Genomic DNA, 16,397 nt, shown 5'->3' with positions numbered 1-16,397 from the left:
TATAGTACCTGAGCAAACTGGCAGTATATATAAACCATGTTCTAGTCTATCAATGATCCTAAAACATCTTTCATTCCATTCACCCACTAGCAAACATGCATGGAACCCGTCTCGTCTTCAGCATAGCAGCATTGCCGTTGGCCATCCTGGTATATGCTACGGCCTCAACTCCAGCACCTGTGGATTTGAACTCCCTTCGTTTGACCTCTAACACAGATTATGTCAACTCAATCGATGTGAACGCAAACCAATCAGTAATAGTGTCCGCCGATGAACACTATACCAATACAGCAGCACAACTCGTTCAGAACATTGTTCCTGGAGCAAGCTTCCGTCTCGTCGATGACCACTATGTTGGCGACAATGGAGTTGCGCATGTATACTTTCGCCAAACGGCTCATGATATTGACATTGACAATGCGGACTTTAATGTTAATGTATGCTCCCCGCTCACTCTGGTAGAGAAAAGCTCACCGTTACAGATTGGAAGGGACGGACAGCTTCTATCTTTCGGACATTCATTCTTCACAGGAGCGTCGCCGAGCAGCTACCTGGACAAACCCAACCTGTCAAGTCCCGTAGTTGCTCTTAGAGGAGCAAGAGATGCTTTACAGCTTCCACTCATTATTGACAACGTTTCTACAGAAGCTGCTGATGGGCGAAACGAGTACATCTTCAGAAAGGCAGCGGGAGCAGTATCTGACCCTACAGCCAAACTAGTCTACATCGTCAAGCCAGATGGGACTCTGGCACTCACATGGCGGGTGGAAATAGACATGTACGAGCACTGGCTACTGACCTACATTGATGCAGAAACCACCACTGTCCATGGCGTAGTGGACTACGTAGCAGACGCGACATATCAAGTCTAGTAAGTGACCCTACCAACCAGACAACCAAGCTAAGAAACAGTCCCTGGAGCACCAACGATCCAACAGAAGGACATCGCACCATCCTCACCAACCCCTGGGACCTATCCGCATCCGAATACACCTGGATCAGCGACGGGCTAAACAACTACACCACAACGAGAGGCAACAACGCCATCGCGCACTGGAATCCCACCGGCGGTGGCTCCTATCTCTACAACCTACGCCCCTCCAACCCCGACTTGAACTTCCAATGGCCCTACTCCCCCAACATGTCCCCACCCCGGTCATACATCAACGCCTCCATCGTCCAGCTCTTCTACACAGCAAACACCTACCACGACCTCCTCTACACACTAGGCTTCACCGAATCCGCCGGCAACTTCCAATGGAACAACAGCGCCCGCGGCGGCCGCGACAAAGACTACGTGATCCTCAACGCACAAGACGGCTCCGGATACAGCAACGCAAACTTTGCTACTCCACCCGACGGTATCCCCGGTCGTATGCGCATGTACATCTGGATTGAATCCACTCCGTCGCGTGATGGAAGTTTTGACGCGGGCATCGTAATTCACGAATACACTCACGGTGGTAAGCCCCCCTCTCCCCTTACCAATTAAACTACCCAGTCTAACCGTTCAGTATCGAACCGCCTCACCGGCGGCTCTCACAACGCCGGATGTCTCAACACCCTCGAATCGGGCGGTATGGGCGAAGGCTGGGGCGACTTTATGGCCACGGCCATTCGAATCAAACCCAACGACACGCGCAGGACGTCCTACACTATGGGCGCCTGGGCGGATAACGATAAACGCGGTGTCCGCGACTATCCCTATTCTACTTCATTTGCTGAAAACCCTCTGAACTACACGAGCGTGAATACCATGAACGGCGTGCACGCTATCGGAACCGTCTGGGCGACCATGCTGTACGAGGTGATGTGGAATCTCATCGACAAGTACGGGAAGAATGATGGACCGAGACCGGTGTTCAGAGATGGAGTGCCGACAGATGGGAAGTACTTGATGATGAAGTTGGTGGTGGATGGGATGGCGCTGTAAGTGATCCAAAGGATAGCTTTGTTTTCACCTTCGAAGTATCCGTCGGATCTTGACTAATATCTGAATGAAGACAACCATGTAATCCGAACTTCGTGCAAGCTAGAGATGCCATCCTTGATGCAGATATTGTGTTGACTGGGGGCAAGAATCGATGTGAGATATGGAGGGGCTTCGCGAAGAGAGAATTGGGACAGGGAGCGGGCTACAGTGGGTTTAATCGGATGCGGAGGGGGAGTACACTTCTTCCTAGGGGATGTTAATTGTGTTGCAGAAGATGAGTGGAGATATCTGATCTAAATAGAAGAGGACTAAGTAACTAGCACTAATACAGCATCGATGGATCTAAACATGGAAGCAAATCTATAAAACAGTCTACCCGGCATACCATACCAGACCAACAACTAAACCACACAACATCCCATCTATCACTCAACACCCCTCGGTGGTATATAAGTATCATTCAAACAACAGTCCAAAATTCCAACCTCTGCTTCCCCCTCGCCACAATCAACAACAACCCACCCACCAACAAACTCACCCCGGCGTATACCGACAGCGCGAGGAACCCATACTTCTGCACCAATGCCCCGGAGATGGGTATCCCAGCCATAGCACTATATCCCATCCCAGACATGATCAGCAAACTATGACCCATCACAACAAACAAACAAAACACATATGAAATAATAGATAAATACCTCAAAGCCGTAGCACCCATAACAACCCCCACCGCCAACCCCACCGTCTTCGGCGTAGCAAGCTGCAATGCACATGCCTGTTGGAGGGAAAGGATAGCCTACACACAGCCATCACCATTAGCCTTCATCCCCCATCTTCACTACCACCTAGATTAGAAAAGAAGGGATCATCACTCACCCCCGAAGCAAACCCATACGCCACCGCAAACACCACCAACCCCGCCACACTCGTCGCCTTCGTCCAACAGAGACAAACCACCCCGGAGAGAATCGTAAACACAATACAGACATTGAACCGTCCGAATTTATCCGCTAGTATGCCCCCGATGATCCTCCCGAACAGTGACGCGCCGTTCAGCATTGAGATGGTATAGAATGACAACGAGGAGGAAAAGCCCTTCGCTACGCCGTAGCTGGAGACGTAGAAGAAGGGCGAGAACATTCCGAAGTAGATGATGAAGAAGGAGAGGCAGGTTAGGTGGAGGGTTGGGTTTTTGAGGAGGGGGGATGTATCTGATTCTGATTCTGATTCTTTTGGGGAGGGGGTGGGTTTTTCTGATTCTGGTTCTGGCTGCGCCTGCGATTGTTGAGAAGATGGTGATGGTGGAGGTGCAGCAGGTCTACAGCAGAAACACGTCACTGTGAGTAGCGGCAACATGATGAAACCCACGATGCGCATGGTCCATCCGAACCCGATGTTGGGTTTCTTGAGCAGTTCGTTAACGATGATCGGCCAGAGGACGCCGCCGAGGGAGGAGCCCCCGATCACGATGCCGACTGCTGCGCCGCGCTTGATCTTGATGTGTTGGCCGACGAGGGCGATCATGGGACAGGTGAGTAGGGATAGGGAGATGCCGAGGAGGATGCCTTGGGCGAGGATGAATTGGTAGAGTTGTTTGCAGAGGGAGGTCATCATTATGGAGAAGATGGTGCCGAGGGAGCCGATGCAGAGGAGGAGCTGCATCGTTTACTACTAGTTAGTTATGGGGGTGTATAATGTGGATGTGCGTGGGGTGGATACGCACTCGTGGCCCGAGAGTGTCGAGTAGAGGGCCAGATACGACAGACACCCCGAAGATGAAGAAGATGTCAATGGAGGCTATCCATGCGATGGTTGATTCGGGTTGGTTGGAGAGTTGGTCTTTTTTGTAGTACTCGAGGAAGAGGCCGAAGGAGTTTACGAAGCCGACGGTGCAGAACATGCCGCAGAATGAGCCGAGGAGGGTCATTATTGCGATGGGTCTGAGGTGGTTAGTGATGTGCTTCTTGTTTGGGGAACTGGGTGATGTACGTGTATTCGGAGGGTGGTTTGGTGGAGGGAGCATCGTTAGGGTGAGCCATGGTTGCTAGTTAGGTTTGACAAGTTGAAGCTGAAGATATAGTGTCTAGTGAGTCTCAATGTTATTTTGGGTTGATGGAACATGTTGAAGCAGAGCCTCCGAGTGCATATATACCATCTGCATACAGTGACAAGGGGATACATATTGTAACCCCCGGAGCCTCCGGGGACATGGTTCATGGTGTTGTGATAGCATGTATGAAGCTTGATGGATCGGCTCGGACTGTCCGCGGAGCTTCCGGGCGGCGGCGGTTAACCATTAAGACCAACGATTCCACACCACCGCAAGAAACAACCGACAACACATCTTTCAGCATCACGGAACATTGCCCCCTACAACATTGTAGTGCAGAAGTGAAATGACTGTTTGCTACAGCGGAGATTGACACTCACGTGATCCGTTCAATTAATCGCCTCCGGCCAAGTTATCAACTCAGCATCTCATCATGAAGCGCAAGGCTGCATTACAATTGCCGCATACCTCCAGACGCGCTCCCAGGCAGGACCCCGTATCTTGCGACTCTTGTCGACACAAGAAAATCAAATGCGATCGTCAGCAGCCATGCGGCAGTTGCTCCGCGCGCCGATTGGCGTGCATTTATGGGAGACCAGAGGCTGCAAGGGCTCCGAACCCATCACCGGCTGGCGCAATGCAGACACCCCCTACGAGTAGCTCAAGTGTGCCCCCGGGAGCCGAAAATGTTCCTACCGGACCTACTGAAGCTCCATTGCGGCCAAGCAATCGGGAGTCGCTACTCACAGCGGACTGGCTGGAGAACATCCACATGGCTGACCGAGTGCCAACAGCAACCCCGAAATGGTTTCGAGATGAACTAGACGATTCGGTAAGAGGGCGCAACTTAAGCGTGAACCAGGAGACAGGGCCTGCAAGACCATTACTGTCATTGCCATACATGAATCGGTCTGCCATCAACGAGAATCCGGCGTCGGTTAACTTGATTGACTTTGTCCCCCCAAAATCGGAGGCTTTGAATCTCTTTCGATATTATCATCGTTACGTCGACTATCTCTACCATATCCTTGTCCCCAAGTGCGTGGAAGACCAAATAGATGGCATCTACTGTTGCATCGAAAGTGGCAAGCCCGTCGACCTCAGCCATTTGGCGCTTCTTTTCGGCATCCTAGCCAGCTCTCTATGTCTGCAGCAAACTGTGGTGGCATCTTCCGATGTAGGAGATCGAAGCCGAGAGTTTGCCTTCCTTACTGGTGCCGCGTTGATCCAGAGCCATTACTCCCTGTCTCCGACGCTCGTGGGCTTGCAGGCCACCATGGTGGTCATGCATAATGTCTCCAACTGGAACATTCCACCGTCTGTGAGCGGTCTCTTTGTGCACGGTGCTATCGTCAGCCAAGCAAAGAGTCTTATGCTCCATTGCATTGACTCTCCACGGTTTCGGAATGAGAGGGAGGGATCTGATTACAATCCAGTAGATCTGGAACTCAAGAGACGGATTTGGTGGGATCTGACGTCTTTCGACTGGTAAGAACTATTAAAAGCTCTTTGAATGCCAAATGCTCACCAAAGTCGCAGGCTGCTGGGCTTCCTCCCTGGCCCTCAAGAGTGGACGTATCTCATCCAGCCGCGCCACATGAACGTCAACCAACCCTTAAATATAGATGACAGCGCAATGCGTCGCGAAATGGTATCACTGCCAAGTTCCACACCAACAGACATGTCCTTCTTCCTTCAACGTCTGAAACTAGCGTCTGTCAGCCGAGAGGTTGTTGATGCAACATCCTACGAGCACCTGCATGGCTTGGAGCCACAATACGAAAAAGTCCTCGAGCTAGACCGAAAGTTCCATCAAGCTGTGGCTGAAATACCTGATTTCTTCCGGCTGGATCCATCATCTAGACGGCGGTTTGCTTCGCTGTACGAAGAGCGCCCGACCATTGCCTGGCAAGGCTGTCTCCTGCAACAGGGTTTCTTCTCGCGTTTGTGCCGCCTACATCGTGACTTCTTCATCAGAGGAGCTCGTGAACCGGCATACTCCTACTCCCATGTTATTTGTCTACAGTCTGCCCGAAAGGTACTGGAGATCAAGAGGATCATGGATGGAAACGAACCGAACTATACTCCGCCAAACTCTGTCGTCTGGTCTGTGATGCATCATGTCTTTGCTGCCGCCGTGATACTATTGCTGGACGTGTGCTTCAACTGGGACGATATACTCGCTGAGAAACGAAAGGAAGAAGTGCTAGAGGCCTGCCGCATGCTGAGCAAGGCACAAGAATCGTCTGCCCTTGTCAGAGAAGGAATCAATGCAATGATGGGCGTTTTGCAAAAGCATTGGAGGACCGGAAAGCTGCAGCGGAGTGACGAGACCCCCCTTGTTACTCCACATGGGAATGACGCAGTGCGTTCTCATCCGGGTCATACACAGGCTTACGCCCAACCTCTCAGTACTGAATTAAGCAATGTCCCTTCACATCCCCCAGATGCCAGCACCGATGATGTTCCCCAAGAGAGGCATTTAGAGGACATATGGACCGAGATGCTTGAGACAGGCAACGACCTAGCTCTGGACACTGCAGACTGGACGGAATTGTTGAATGAGCTGGCAGACCCGGAGTTGTCTCGGGGATAAACTGTTCAATTTCAAACAGTCTCAGGAATATTCCAGAGCTTATCCTGTCATTTCACTTTGCTCCAGCATGGAAGGAAGGTTTACATTCACACAATGCGACGCCGTCATCAAGAGATACAAGCTTGCAGACCTCTACTTGAAGCCCTTGGCATCTCAATTGTATATAGACGGATGGCTAATTCTTCGCAAATACCTGCCATGGATCCCGTTTCCGCTCACCACCATGCCCCACTGATCATCGCGAAAATTGATTCCAAAAGGTTCATTCTGACATGGCTCTTCCATTATCCGTCACGAGTTATTCCTTTCATTTCAGCCAAATTATCCGTCTCTCGTCTGACCCCATCGGAAAGCGACAATCCCTCTTTCCTCCGTGGACCATAGAGGTAGCGTTGGAAACCTCTATCGTCTCAACCAAAGTCTACACCCCCTAACAATTCTGAACATAGACCTGTGACCTGTTCGGCAAATCCTTGTTCCACAGCTGCTCACTCTTGAAGTAATCCGATACCTTCTCGCACCTGTCCTCGGACAAATAGCCCACCAGCCGCAAGGCAGCTGTCGTTGCTGCCCACTTGGCGTTATCATCGACGCATTGCTTCAGGGCCGCCGTTTGGGGAGAATCGTTGCACAGATTGTCATCGCCGAGGCGACCACCACATTTGCTGTTGACATTTTGGAAGACGTCATTCAGGTAGCTTGCGAAAGCAGCCTGCGCCTTGGGATCGTCAATGCCAGTGTATCGCGCCCCATCTTCAACAACCTTTTGGATGACCCCTTCGAACACCGTATCCCATTCCTCTGGCCGAGGTTTGCAGCCCCAACTGCATGTATCCCGCTCGATGGTCGCGATGTATTGGCCGGGAACGGTGCTCATGGTATTGAGTGCTTCGAGACAGCGTTGGCCTAATGATAGGGCCTGAGTGGATCCGAGCAGACACAGAAATGAGGCAAGATTGAGGAGGCGCATGGTGCTTATTGTAGATTTTGTTAACTGGGTAATGAATTAGGAGATTATGATGGCGCGTTGACTCTATGAGAAGGGAGAGAGGGAGGGAAACAGAAAGAATAATATACTTATTGGCTCTAAAGTTTGAGCATTCCTACTAACATATTCCTACCCCAAGACAGGAGGGGCCATAAACAACCATGGACAGGACTCCACATTCCCGATGGTATACGGCATTCTCGTTCGTGCACAACAATGGCCGGATTACTCTACGGAAAAAAACCCGAATCGTCTGAACCAATGAACAAAAAGAGGTCGACTGGGTTAGCAGAGGTGAAAGTCAGATGACTCCACGGCCTATTTAAGAGAACCAGCAGGGTTCTCATAGAAGGCCGGCAGCAGGAAGGAAATCCGCCCAGGTCAGCGATACACCTACTTCATCCGTCATGCAGCTATTGCGCTCTCAGCTGGTTAATGCCACAATCATTGACCGTTAATGAGGATAATATCTATCAGTGGTGTCGTTACTGTGTTACAGACCATACTATGGTTTTGTTATGCGCTGTGCGGGTGGCCGAAGGGCAAGACGTGGGTGGTTGGGTTGATGAACTCGGTATCCCATTCTGGAGAGAAACAAAAAGTAAGAGAAGAAGGCTTCAATGTGCAATTTTCTTCATTCTCCAATTTATTGCCACCAACTGCAATCATAATATGGCTCATGTTGATGTCAATGTATCGAACGCAGAAAACAGAGAATGGGATAAAGACACTTCAGAATTGCCGTCTTGGTGAGCGCGGAGACATGGGAAGCCTGGGTAAGGGGCATTCCATTGCATGCTGCTGCTATTGCTGTTTGTGCCCTACTCTTCATGCATGAGCAGACCCTTCAATAGGAAGTGATTTTCGTACGTGTCGGGCCCCTCTGGGGATCTTCATAGATAGGTCTGTGGGGCGGGAAATAAACGTGTAGAGGAACACTCTGACCTTAATCCCTGCATACAAATAGGGTTTCAGTCGACCTGCAAGAGATCAACGGGAAAGGAGTCACCCTGACCAATATACCCCTTGTATCCCTGGCAGCACACCACGAGATACCTGCATGAGAGCCGTTTGACTCGCAACTGGAGATTCCGAGGCCATCCACACCATGAACTGCTCGGCGACCGCGTTGTAGAACCGTCGGATTGGGGACCTTACGTTGACCAAGAAAATAGCTGTACACGACGCCGCGACTTGGAACAGCCCTACAGCATATACGCCAGCTGCTAGCCCCAAACGGTCTATTGTTACTCCGTGCACTTTGCCCTGGTATGTTGGAAGCCTCATTCCGGTCAGTTTTATAACAATACACTAACTATCCTAGAAACACTGATCACTGAGTATTTGATGGTAAGTCGACCTGAAGATTGACGTCTGCAGCATTCCATTTGCCTTCCCCGCTAATTCTTCAGTAGGAGCACTCAGAGAGCCCCTACAGAGGGTCGACCAGAACCCGGCCATGCTGAATGAGCCCGAGGTGGAGAACAATTTGACACACGAATTGAGCAAGCACCTGGCGCGACATATGCCGCGGGCCGCTGAGATGTCCGAGGAGATTCAAGAGATGTCTATTGACTCGCTTATGGCGGTGGAGATTTAGCGCGGGTTGTGAGGCGATCTCAGTCAGGATTTTAAGCATGGTGGAGATTGCGAAGATTGGGAAGATTGGAAGGTTGGCGGAGGCCGGCATTCAATTTTTGAGGAAGAAGTATGGTGGCCTTGTGAAGGAGTGGAGTAGTGAGTGACGAGTGCTTGCTTCTTTCGTACTAGGATAAATGTACTCGTGTTTTAAATGTGAATGTTATATCAAACTAGTACTTCTGTATCAATCATCCATGCTTACTACAAACATGCCATTCACCACATCAAGCTCAACTATGCTTTCATTCCACGGTCACTTTAATACTCTCTGTCGTGTCTGAACCCGTGTGCTGTTAGCTGACTTCACAACTTCACCTAGCTTAGAAACAATTAATAGGTCAAACATACAAAACGCCACATGGTCCTTGATATTGCTTGCAGCATCATAAGGGTTGGGATAATACCAAGCTGCACCGGGGATTGTCGTAGCTATATATCAGTCTGTTAGCAACGATACAATCATTTTGTCTCTGTAGAGGGGCAGTTTAAACAAACGAAGAGATGGGGTGGGGAGATCCTCACGTCCAATCACAATAGAGTAATATGATGCATCTCCTTTCCATGGACAATATGTCTCTTTTTCGATAGGGACAAAGAGTGATTTATCTTTGATTGCTGTGGGTGGGAACTGGATATTTGTGGCAAGTCGGTTTGGGTATCTAGGCTATGTGGTTTGGGGGCTTACATAGATGTTCCCTTCGACGGTCTCCCAGGTGGGGGATTCGGCGAGGACGATGTCGTTGAACGTTGCTCTAGCGAGGGGCATGGTTATGGGGGAGGGGAAGATGAGTTGCACTAGTGCTTGTGTATTGAGGAAACAGGTACAGAGAGTGAGCAAAAGAGAAGGAGAAATATTTACTAGTTATTGCTGATGTGATACAGTTGCATTAATAATGCTGTCATGGCGTAAGTGCGGGGAAATTCCCCGAGTCCATTGAACCTAAACAGAGAATATACCCGTGTATGGAACAGCGAAAGACGCCCACTAATAACACACTATACTGTCTTCATCCTTTACATGACTCGCATCAAACCCATCGATCTTCGTTCACGGCTTCGCAACAGTCTTGCATCCCACCCAGTCTGGGCAAGGCCAGGACACTCGCTGGAAGCTGAACTGCGGCCAATGCGAACACGTACCGTCGCATTCGTCGGACTCTTGTACCTGATTACCATCACAGTCGATCCCCAGTGTCCGTCGCATCTCATCTTCGCAGGCTTGTAGGGTTCTCCATGTCCCCTCACACCACGCACAGTATAAAGTCTCAGGTTTGGGGGAGTTGAACACCAGCGATTTCATCTTCTGATGAACACGACTCAGCGACACCTTGTACGGGCTTGGATTTTCCAAGGCCGTAAGAATAGATATCCAAGGATCCAGTGATTGATGCTCACAGAAGTTCCAGAGACCCTTCTGCTCGTTTTCAGGCTTGAAACCCAAGTATTCCCGGATAATTTCCGCAAAGCTTTGACACAGCTCCGATCGAGCCTGGTAAATAGCTTCATACATATCCCTGGGCAGAAGTCCGTCTTTTGGCTTGGACTTGAACGTGTAATCCATAATCACACCACGCGTAGCATATCGGAAATCCCGTCCGGATCCAGACTGAAATACCCAAGTAATGAACAACACCCAGTCCACAAGCTCTTTGTGTGAGGGCACATATCTTTTTGGTCTCACACAGGTGCTTCCCAGCCAGGCAGCCGAAAAGGGCTTCATAGCATCTCGTAGCTCGAATCTATTCACAATGACAGCGATGTCCTTGAGAAACACAAGCTCAATAGATCCTGGCCAATCGACCCATCCCCTGGTCAGGGCCCGCAGAACCCATAGCATAGCTGCGGGGTTGGGCCAATCGAACGACAGATCTTCCACCCAGACAAGCTCATCCTCGTCCCAGCGAGCCTGGTTGTTGGGCTGTGCGTCGCCGGTTTCTTGATAGCCGAAGATTTCGGCGAAGACCCTGGATGAAAGGGCTAGTGGCTTCACGGGGACGCGAATTAGGGTATGTGGACTGTAGGTTGTGATTTTAATCAACACATGTAGTTTCGCCGTTGGATCTTCTGGGTACGGTTGGTTTGATGGGCGTAGATCATGCATAATTCCCTGCTTCGTATCGCGCCCTTCCACATAGTCGGCCAATCCTAGATAGTCGCATCCAGGGAAAGCGTCGTCTTCGTCGTCGTCGACGTATTTATCGTCGTCTTCAGAATCATCCTCAGAATCATCTCCAGAATCACTCTCATCCTCATCGTCTGACATATCCATTTTCGAGCAGATGCAACAGACAGGTTCATCCTGGTCGTCGGTTGAGATGTCCTCCATGTCTCCATCATCAGACTCAGTTGATCCAGAATCATCGCTTTCGGTATCCTCGTAGACCAGATCTTCCATGCTATCATCCTCATTATGATGAGAAGATGATGGACGTTCGTCATTTTCATACAGATGATCGAAGGTGTCTTCGATGCGATCAACACTGGTTTTATTGATGGGCGCGTTTTCGGGATCGTAGTCTTCTTCTTCTTCTTTCTCTTCTTCAGCTTTTGTCCGTTCTTCATCATCCCCCCAGTCGCTATCGACACCTTGCTCACTATCGCCATCTGCAAGGTCCATATCCTCCTCACTGTACTCGCTATCATCCCCACTCTCGGACGCCTCATAGTCATGATCGATGTCCAAGTCCTCCATGACTTCGTTGAGATCAACCTCGGTAGCTACCTCGGTAGCCACATCGGTAGCATCGTCGTCGATGGTGCCTTCATCCTCTGCTGGAGGAGGTATATTCTCCTTGAAATCAGCGGGGTTGGAGGTAGGGATGAAGCCACAGGCGGCAGAATTTGGCACCAACCCATCAACCATATCCATATCACTATCACTGAGCATGTTGAAGTCCTCCATCTGAGCGATTGGTTCTTCGACGTGATGCATCTTGAATAGACAATCGACAAAGGGCTTTTTTCCTCAAATTTTGCGTGTGTTGACAAATGACGTTTATATAGTGATGCTGGCAGTGACTGGTGATGGAACTAGGGCTGGCAGTCGATACATCCCCCTGTTCAAGAGGTACATCATGTACATCTATATATCTTTCGTCTAGGGGAACATGATTCGGAGACATCCATGTTGGTTTGCTACTCTATAGTACTGGTAATGCATGGCATGGGGTTTGCCTTCTCTGGCTGTGTGCGTTACAAAGGCCAGGAAGAATAGGGGGTGATAGATGAAACGTGGTGACCAAGACTGGGTTTCTGAAGAGGTGATAAGTACTTATATGATCTGCGGATGTCTTTGAGAGGTTGTGGTTGGTGCGTCGTTTCCCTTGCGAAAAACGGTAGTCATTCGATGTAATGTACTGTCTGCAGCGGGATCTTCCATTGCATGTATAGTGTGGCTTTGTCACTTTTTTCACAATGACTTTATCATTATAACTTCTTTCTTGCGTGAGTGGGCGGCCATTCGCGGTTTCTCTGCTTTGTGGAAACCAATTGTCTTTGTCACAAGTGAATTTTAATGTTTAGCTTGATGTACTTTTTATGTCATAGGGATTGGCAGGGGATTTGACAGTCATTATAATCCTACATCCAAGAAACTAAGGACTGACTTTCCCGGGTCGTACCCTCCGACTATTCGCATAACTATATGGCGTATCTACTTGACTGAGACTTCATCTGCAGTTCCCCTCCATTGAAATGTGTCGTTCTTTATACTATTGGTTCAGTTGCCGAATTTATCTGGATTTCCAGAAAACAGTTCTCTCAGACACGGTTACCGCCATCATCGACATGCGAATCCAAAACTCTGCCAACCCTCTTTACGAGCGAATTCGCCTCGGTGTCAACGAGATGGAGCTCACTCTTTGTTGTAAGGGCTTCTCTATTGCCCCGTGGTGTCTAACTCGCTGAATCATCTAATGTCATTGTTCTGGGAGAGCTATTCTACATACAACCCAAAGCCTACTATCTGAATGCAATGTCAAATGCCATATCTACAGCCAAACTCAAATATATCCACAACATCCAAAAGTGGTATCTAACATCTACCCCCGCTTAATGACCTCCTCCGCCGTCTCGACCAAAATCTCAAATGCCCTCCTAACGTACTTCTCCTCGGCTGCCGGGTTCGTACTCACAACCCGAATAGCATAAACCTTACAGATAACGGTCGAAGTAATGAAGATCTCTCCTCGAGAGTTGACCAATTCATACACCTCCTTGGTCAACTCGTTCGCAGCCTCATCCGGCTGCGCAACAAGAACACCATTCTCAGCTTCCACCATCGTCGTCCCCGACTTGGGGCTCTTAATTCGGAACACAGTCAACCCGAAGGCAGGAGTGGTGATGATCTCAAACAGATCAGCCCGACTGCGGACCAGACCCGCAAAAGTCTCTCCCAGTCCTATGGACTTGCGGATATAGTCCTTCATGCCGGTGAGACCGTAGCTGCGCATGACAAACCAGATCTTCAGGGCACGGAACCGACGGCCCAGAGACATGCTCCAGTTACGGTAGTCGGTAACCTTGCCGGAGTCGGAGTAGTGATTGCGCAGGTAGGCAGGGGTGATGTCCAGGGCGTTGGTGAGGTCTTCGCGGTTGCGAATGAAGAGGCAACTATGCCAGTTAGCAACTTATAGCATCGTAAAGGAATGGAGAAAGCACAAACCTGGCATCAAAGTTAACCAACAGCCACTTGTGCATATTCATATTGAAGCTGTCGACTCCCTCGGCGAACTCCTTCGAAAGATACTGCCACTCATCTGCGACCAGCGCCGCACCGGCATAAGCAGCATCGATATGGACCCAAATCCTCTTCCAATGCTCCTTCTCGGCCAATACAGCCTTGATCTCCCTGAACCGATCAACGGCACACGAATTCGTCGTACCAAGACCCAAGGTAATGAAATAAGGCGTCAGGTTATTCCGATCCAACCCCTCCAAAACATCCCTCAACCTCTCCCCAGTCATCTCCAAGTTATCCTCCAACCTCGCTTCGACACTCCTAAACCTCGTTCCCGCCAGCAACGCTCCCTTCGCCGTACTGCTATGCGCCTGGTTACTCGCCAACGCGACCAACCGACTCCTCAACTCCATCATCCGATCCTCATACTCCACCGTATCAGGCTTGAACCCCTCACTGACCACAATCTCAGTCACGCGCCTTTCCCTCGCAGCAATCATCATCGTCGCGACGGTATCACTCGCCGTAACCTGGATCACACCTCCTCCGCGGTTCTCTGACGTGCTGAGGAAACATTCCGGCAATGCGAGCGCCTGAGCAAGCCAGTCCATCACGATTGTCTCAAGTTCCGTGCATGCCGGGGAGCAAAGCCAGTTGAATGCGGGGGCTGTGAAGGCTGCGCTGTACATTTCACCCAGAATACTGGGATAAGTGACACCTGCGGGGAAGAAGGCCATGAAATTGGGGGATTGCCAGTGCGTGATGCCCGGCTTAATCTTGGTTTCAATGTCCGATTGGATGGCGCTCCATGGTTCGGGGTTCTCGGGGGGTGAGGTCGGGATTAAGGGGCGGAGGTAGCCTGGTTCGATGGTGGGGAGGACGCGCTGGTTCGGGAGGTCATCGAAGTAGTTGATTACTGTTGATTTTGGGATGGTTAGCTGTGTCTCTCTCTCCGTGTGTGCTTTTTTGTGGTGATCCGGGCGGGGATTGGAGAAGTGCGGGGTGCAGGGATTGGGCACAGGGACTAACTGTCGTCAATGGCCGAATGGGCGGCCTCCCGGAATTGTTCGCGATCCATTGGACAGAGATAAAAATTCCAGACGTGATCCAAGGGGGAATTGAGGAAGTGGACTGGGAAAACTGAAATGAAATTCAGCGGAGAGTTCGGAGGAGGCAGGAATGAGGATCTGGATTTCTTTTATCGATAAGCCGAGGCCGGTGGGGTTGGCGCCGGAATTGGTTCCGAAAGTGTTCCGATGTGTCAAGGGAAGGGCGTCTGATCTACGATTTTGATCCAATTGGAAGCTGCTCATTGATCTTGATAATGCGCCAGGAATGAGTTAATATACTCAGGGTCCGGTTAAATTGCTCCTCGTGCATCATGTGCGTTTGACAAGCGCGCTATTGGGGGTGTTGACGGATATTTCGCGGGTAACGGCGGTATTTGTCGGATATTGCTTCTTTCCGAGTGAGTATGCATTTGGGTATTTGTGGTGGTTTCAATAAAAGGATAAGATTTTCGTATTTACTTTAATAATGAGAGTATTCTGGATCTGAAATTTTGCTAGGTAGTGAGTGGGTTTTGACTATGTTGTGGTTGCTAATGAGGCTCCCAGGGTGTGCCTAGATTCCGACTTCCGAGCGAGCTCAAATTGCTCGGTTGTCCATTGCAGTGAAATTTGTGCTCCAATTACACTGCATATATCTCATAAGCACAATGACTACTCAATGATTACTATTCGTGTATATTTGTTTCAACCGAGTCGCTTTGTTATAGAGCATATGATGCATCCTTAATGTCTTGGTATAGACTAAAGGAAAACGTGAAATGAAGATAGATTATATCTCATATCAATACCACAGACAAATCACATTAACCCTAAGTATGTTGAAAACAATCTAGCCAAACATCTACCCCTTCAAGCCAATTACCAAATCTTCCCCATGACCCAGCAGAACAGAAAGAAAACTACCCAAGCAAAATGAATAACATCATCAAGACGCATCTTCAGCTTCCCCCTCCACCTCCTCCGCAGCCTCCCCCTCCGCCGCCTCCACCACCTCCTCCACCACCACCACAGCCTGGCCCACCTCCCCCTCCGCCACAAGCTGCGCCAGGAACATAGCCTCCTCCATAGTATCGTCCGCCTCGTCTCCTTGTTGTTCTTGAATTTCGGGACCAGGATGTTCCCTGACCGGGTCGAGAAGTGTTTGTGGGTCGAGGACGGTACGGGGAAGCGGGTTCGTCAGAGGATGAGGTGAAGCACATTGTCTTGATTTTTGCAGGGATTTGGGAAATAGTGGGTGGTATTTATGTTATGGTTGAGACTGTTTCTGTGGAATGTGGAGTTTAATGAGTCGGAAGATGCCTTGTCTAACGCTGAAATGATATATATGTCTTTAGTTCTTTGTATAAAGTAGAAAGTGAATTGTCTTGTAGCACGGTGAATTGAGTAGGGACAGAGTTCGTTATAAAACATTGTGCGTAGAGCCTCAGCCTTGTTTATGCTG

At 49.8% G+C, this 16,397-nt stretch overlaps 8 protein-coding genes across 8 annotated transcripts; 4 read left to right on the top strand and 4 right to left on the bottom strand.

Annotated features, from left to right (window-relative positions):
- Positions 1-95: 95 nt before the first annotated feature.
- On the top strand, positions 96-872 carry MEP5_1 (fungalysin/Thermolysin extracellular metalloproteinase 5; the record flags this gene model as incomplete). Its single annotated transcript, XM_041685104.1, has 1 exon — positions 96-872. One exon carries the CDS (start codon positions 96-98, stop codon positions 870-872), a length of 777 nt encoding a protein of 258 aa, XP_041539221.1.
- Positions 873-1,141: 269 nt separating this feature from the next.
- On the top strand, positions 1,142-2,193 carry MEP5_2 (M36 family metallopeptidase; the record flags this gene model as incomplete). The annotated part of the gene is made up of 3 exons (XM_041685103.1): positions 1,142-1,463; positions 1,515-1,929; positions 2,004-2,193. The coding sequence occupies 3 exons, from the start codon at positions 1,142-1,144 to the stop codon at positions 2,191-2,193; spliced, it is 927 nt and encodes a 308-aa protein (XP_041539220.1).
- Positions 2,194-2,393: 200 nt separating this feature from the next.
- On the bottom strand, positions 2,394-3,972 carry AKAW2_20393S (uncharacterized protein; the record flags this gene model as incomplete). The annotated part of the gene is made up of 5 exons (XM_041685100.1): positions 2,394-2,547; positions 2,632-2,729; positions 2,810-3,589; positions 3,657-3,873; positions 3,923-3,972. The coding sequence occupies 5 exons, from the start codon at positions 3,970-3,972 to the stop codon at positions 2,394-2,396; spliced, it is 1,299 nt and encodes a 432-aa protein (XP_041539219.1).
- Positions 3,973-4,416: 444 nt separating this feature from the next.
- On the top strand, positions 4,417-6,579 carry AKAW2_20392A (uncharacterized protein; the record flags this gene model as incomplete). The annotated part of the gene is made up of 2 exons (XM_041685099.1): positions 4,417-5,471; positions 5,523-6,579. 2 exons carry the CDS (start codon positions 4,417-4,419, stop codon positions 6,577-6,579), a joined length of 2,112 nt encoding a protein of 703 aa, XP_041539218.1.
- A 430-nt stretch (positions 6,580-7,009) lies between these two features.
- Positions 7,010-7,549, bottom strand: AKAW2_20391S (uncharacterized protein; the record flags this gene model as incomplete). Its single annotated transcript, XM_041685098.1, has 1 exon — positions 7,010-7,549. The coding sequence occupies one exon, from the start codon at positions 7,547-7,549 to the stop codon at positions 7,010-7,012; it is 540 nt and encodes a 179-aa protein (XP_041539217.1).
- A 453-nt stretch (positions 7,550-8,002) lies between these two features.
- AKAW2_20390A (uncharacterized protein) lies at positions 8,003-8,320 on the top strand (the record flags this gene model as incomplete). Its single annotated transcript, XM_041685097.1, has 1 exon — positions 8,003-8,320. One exon carries the CDS (start codon positions 8,003-8,005, stop codon positions 8,318-8,320), a length of 318 nt encoding a protein of 105 aa, XP_041539216.1.
- A 1,130-nt stretch (positions 8,321-9,450) lies between these two features.
- Positions 9,451-12,140, bottom strand: AKAW2_20389S (uncharacterized protein; the record flags this gene model as incomplete). Its single annotated transcript, XM_041685096.1, has 3 exons — positions 9,451-9,485; positions 9,557-9,637; positions 10,349-12,140. The coding sequence occupies 3 exons, from the start codon at positions 12,138-12,140 to the stop codon at positions 9,451-9,453; spliced, it is 1,908 nt and encodes a 635-aa protein (XP_041539215.1).
- A 1,108-nt stretch (positions 12,141-13,248) lies between these two features.
- AKAW2_20388S (putative aromatic-L-amino-acid decarboxylase) lies at positions 13,249-14,964 on the bottom strand (the record flags this gene model as incomplete). Its single annotated transcript, XM_041685095.1, has 3 exons — positions 13,249-13,819; positions 13,872-14,802; positions 14,916-14,964. The coding sequence occupies 3 exons, from the start codon at positions 14,962-14,964 to the stop codon at positions 13,249-13,251; spliced, it is 1,551 nt and encodes a 516-aa protein (XP_041539214.1).
- Between the last annotated feature and the right edge of the window lie 1,433 nt (positions 14,965-16,397).

The sequence above is a fragment of the Aspergillus luchuensis genome, chromosome 2 (assembly GCF_016861625.1).
Source record: "Aspergillus luchuensis IFO 4308 DNA, chromosome 2, nearly complete sequence".
Lineage (NCBI taxonomy): Eukaryota > Fungi > Ascomycota > Eurotiomycetes > Eurotiales > Aspergillaceae > Aspergillus > Aspergillus luchuensis.
This window is presented reverse-complemented; position numbering and strand designations above follow the sequence as displayed.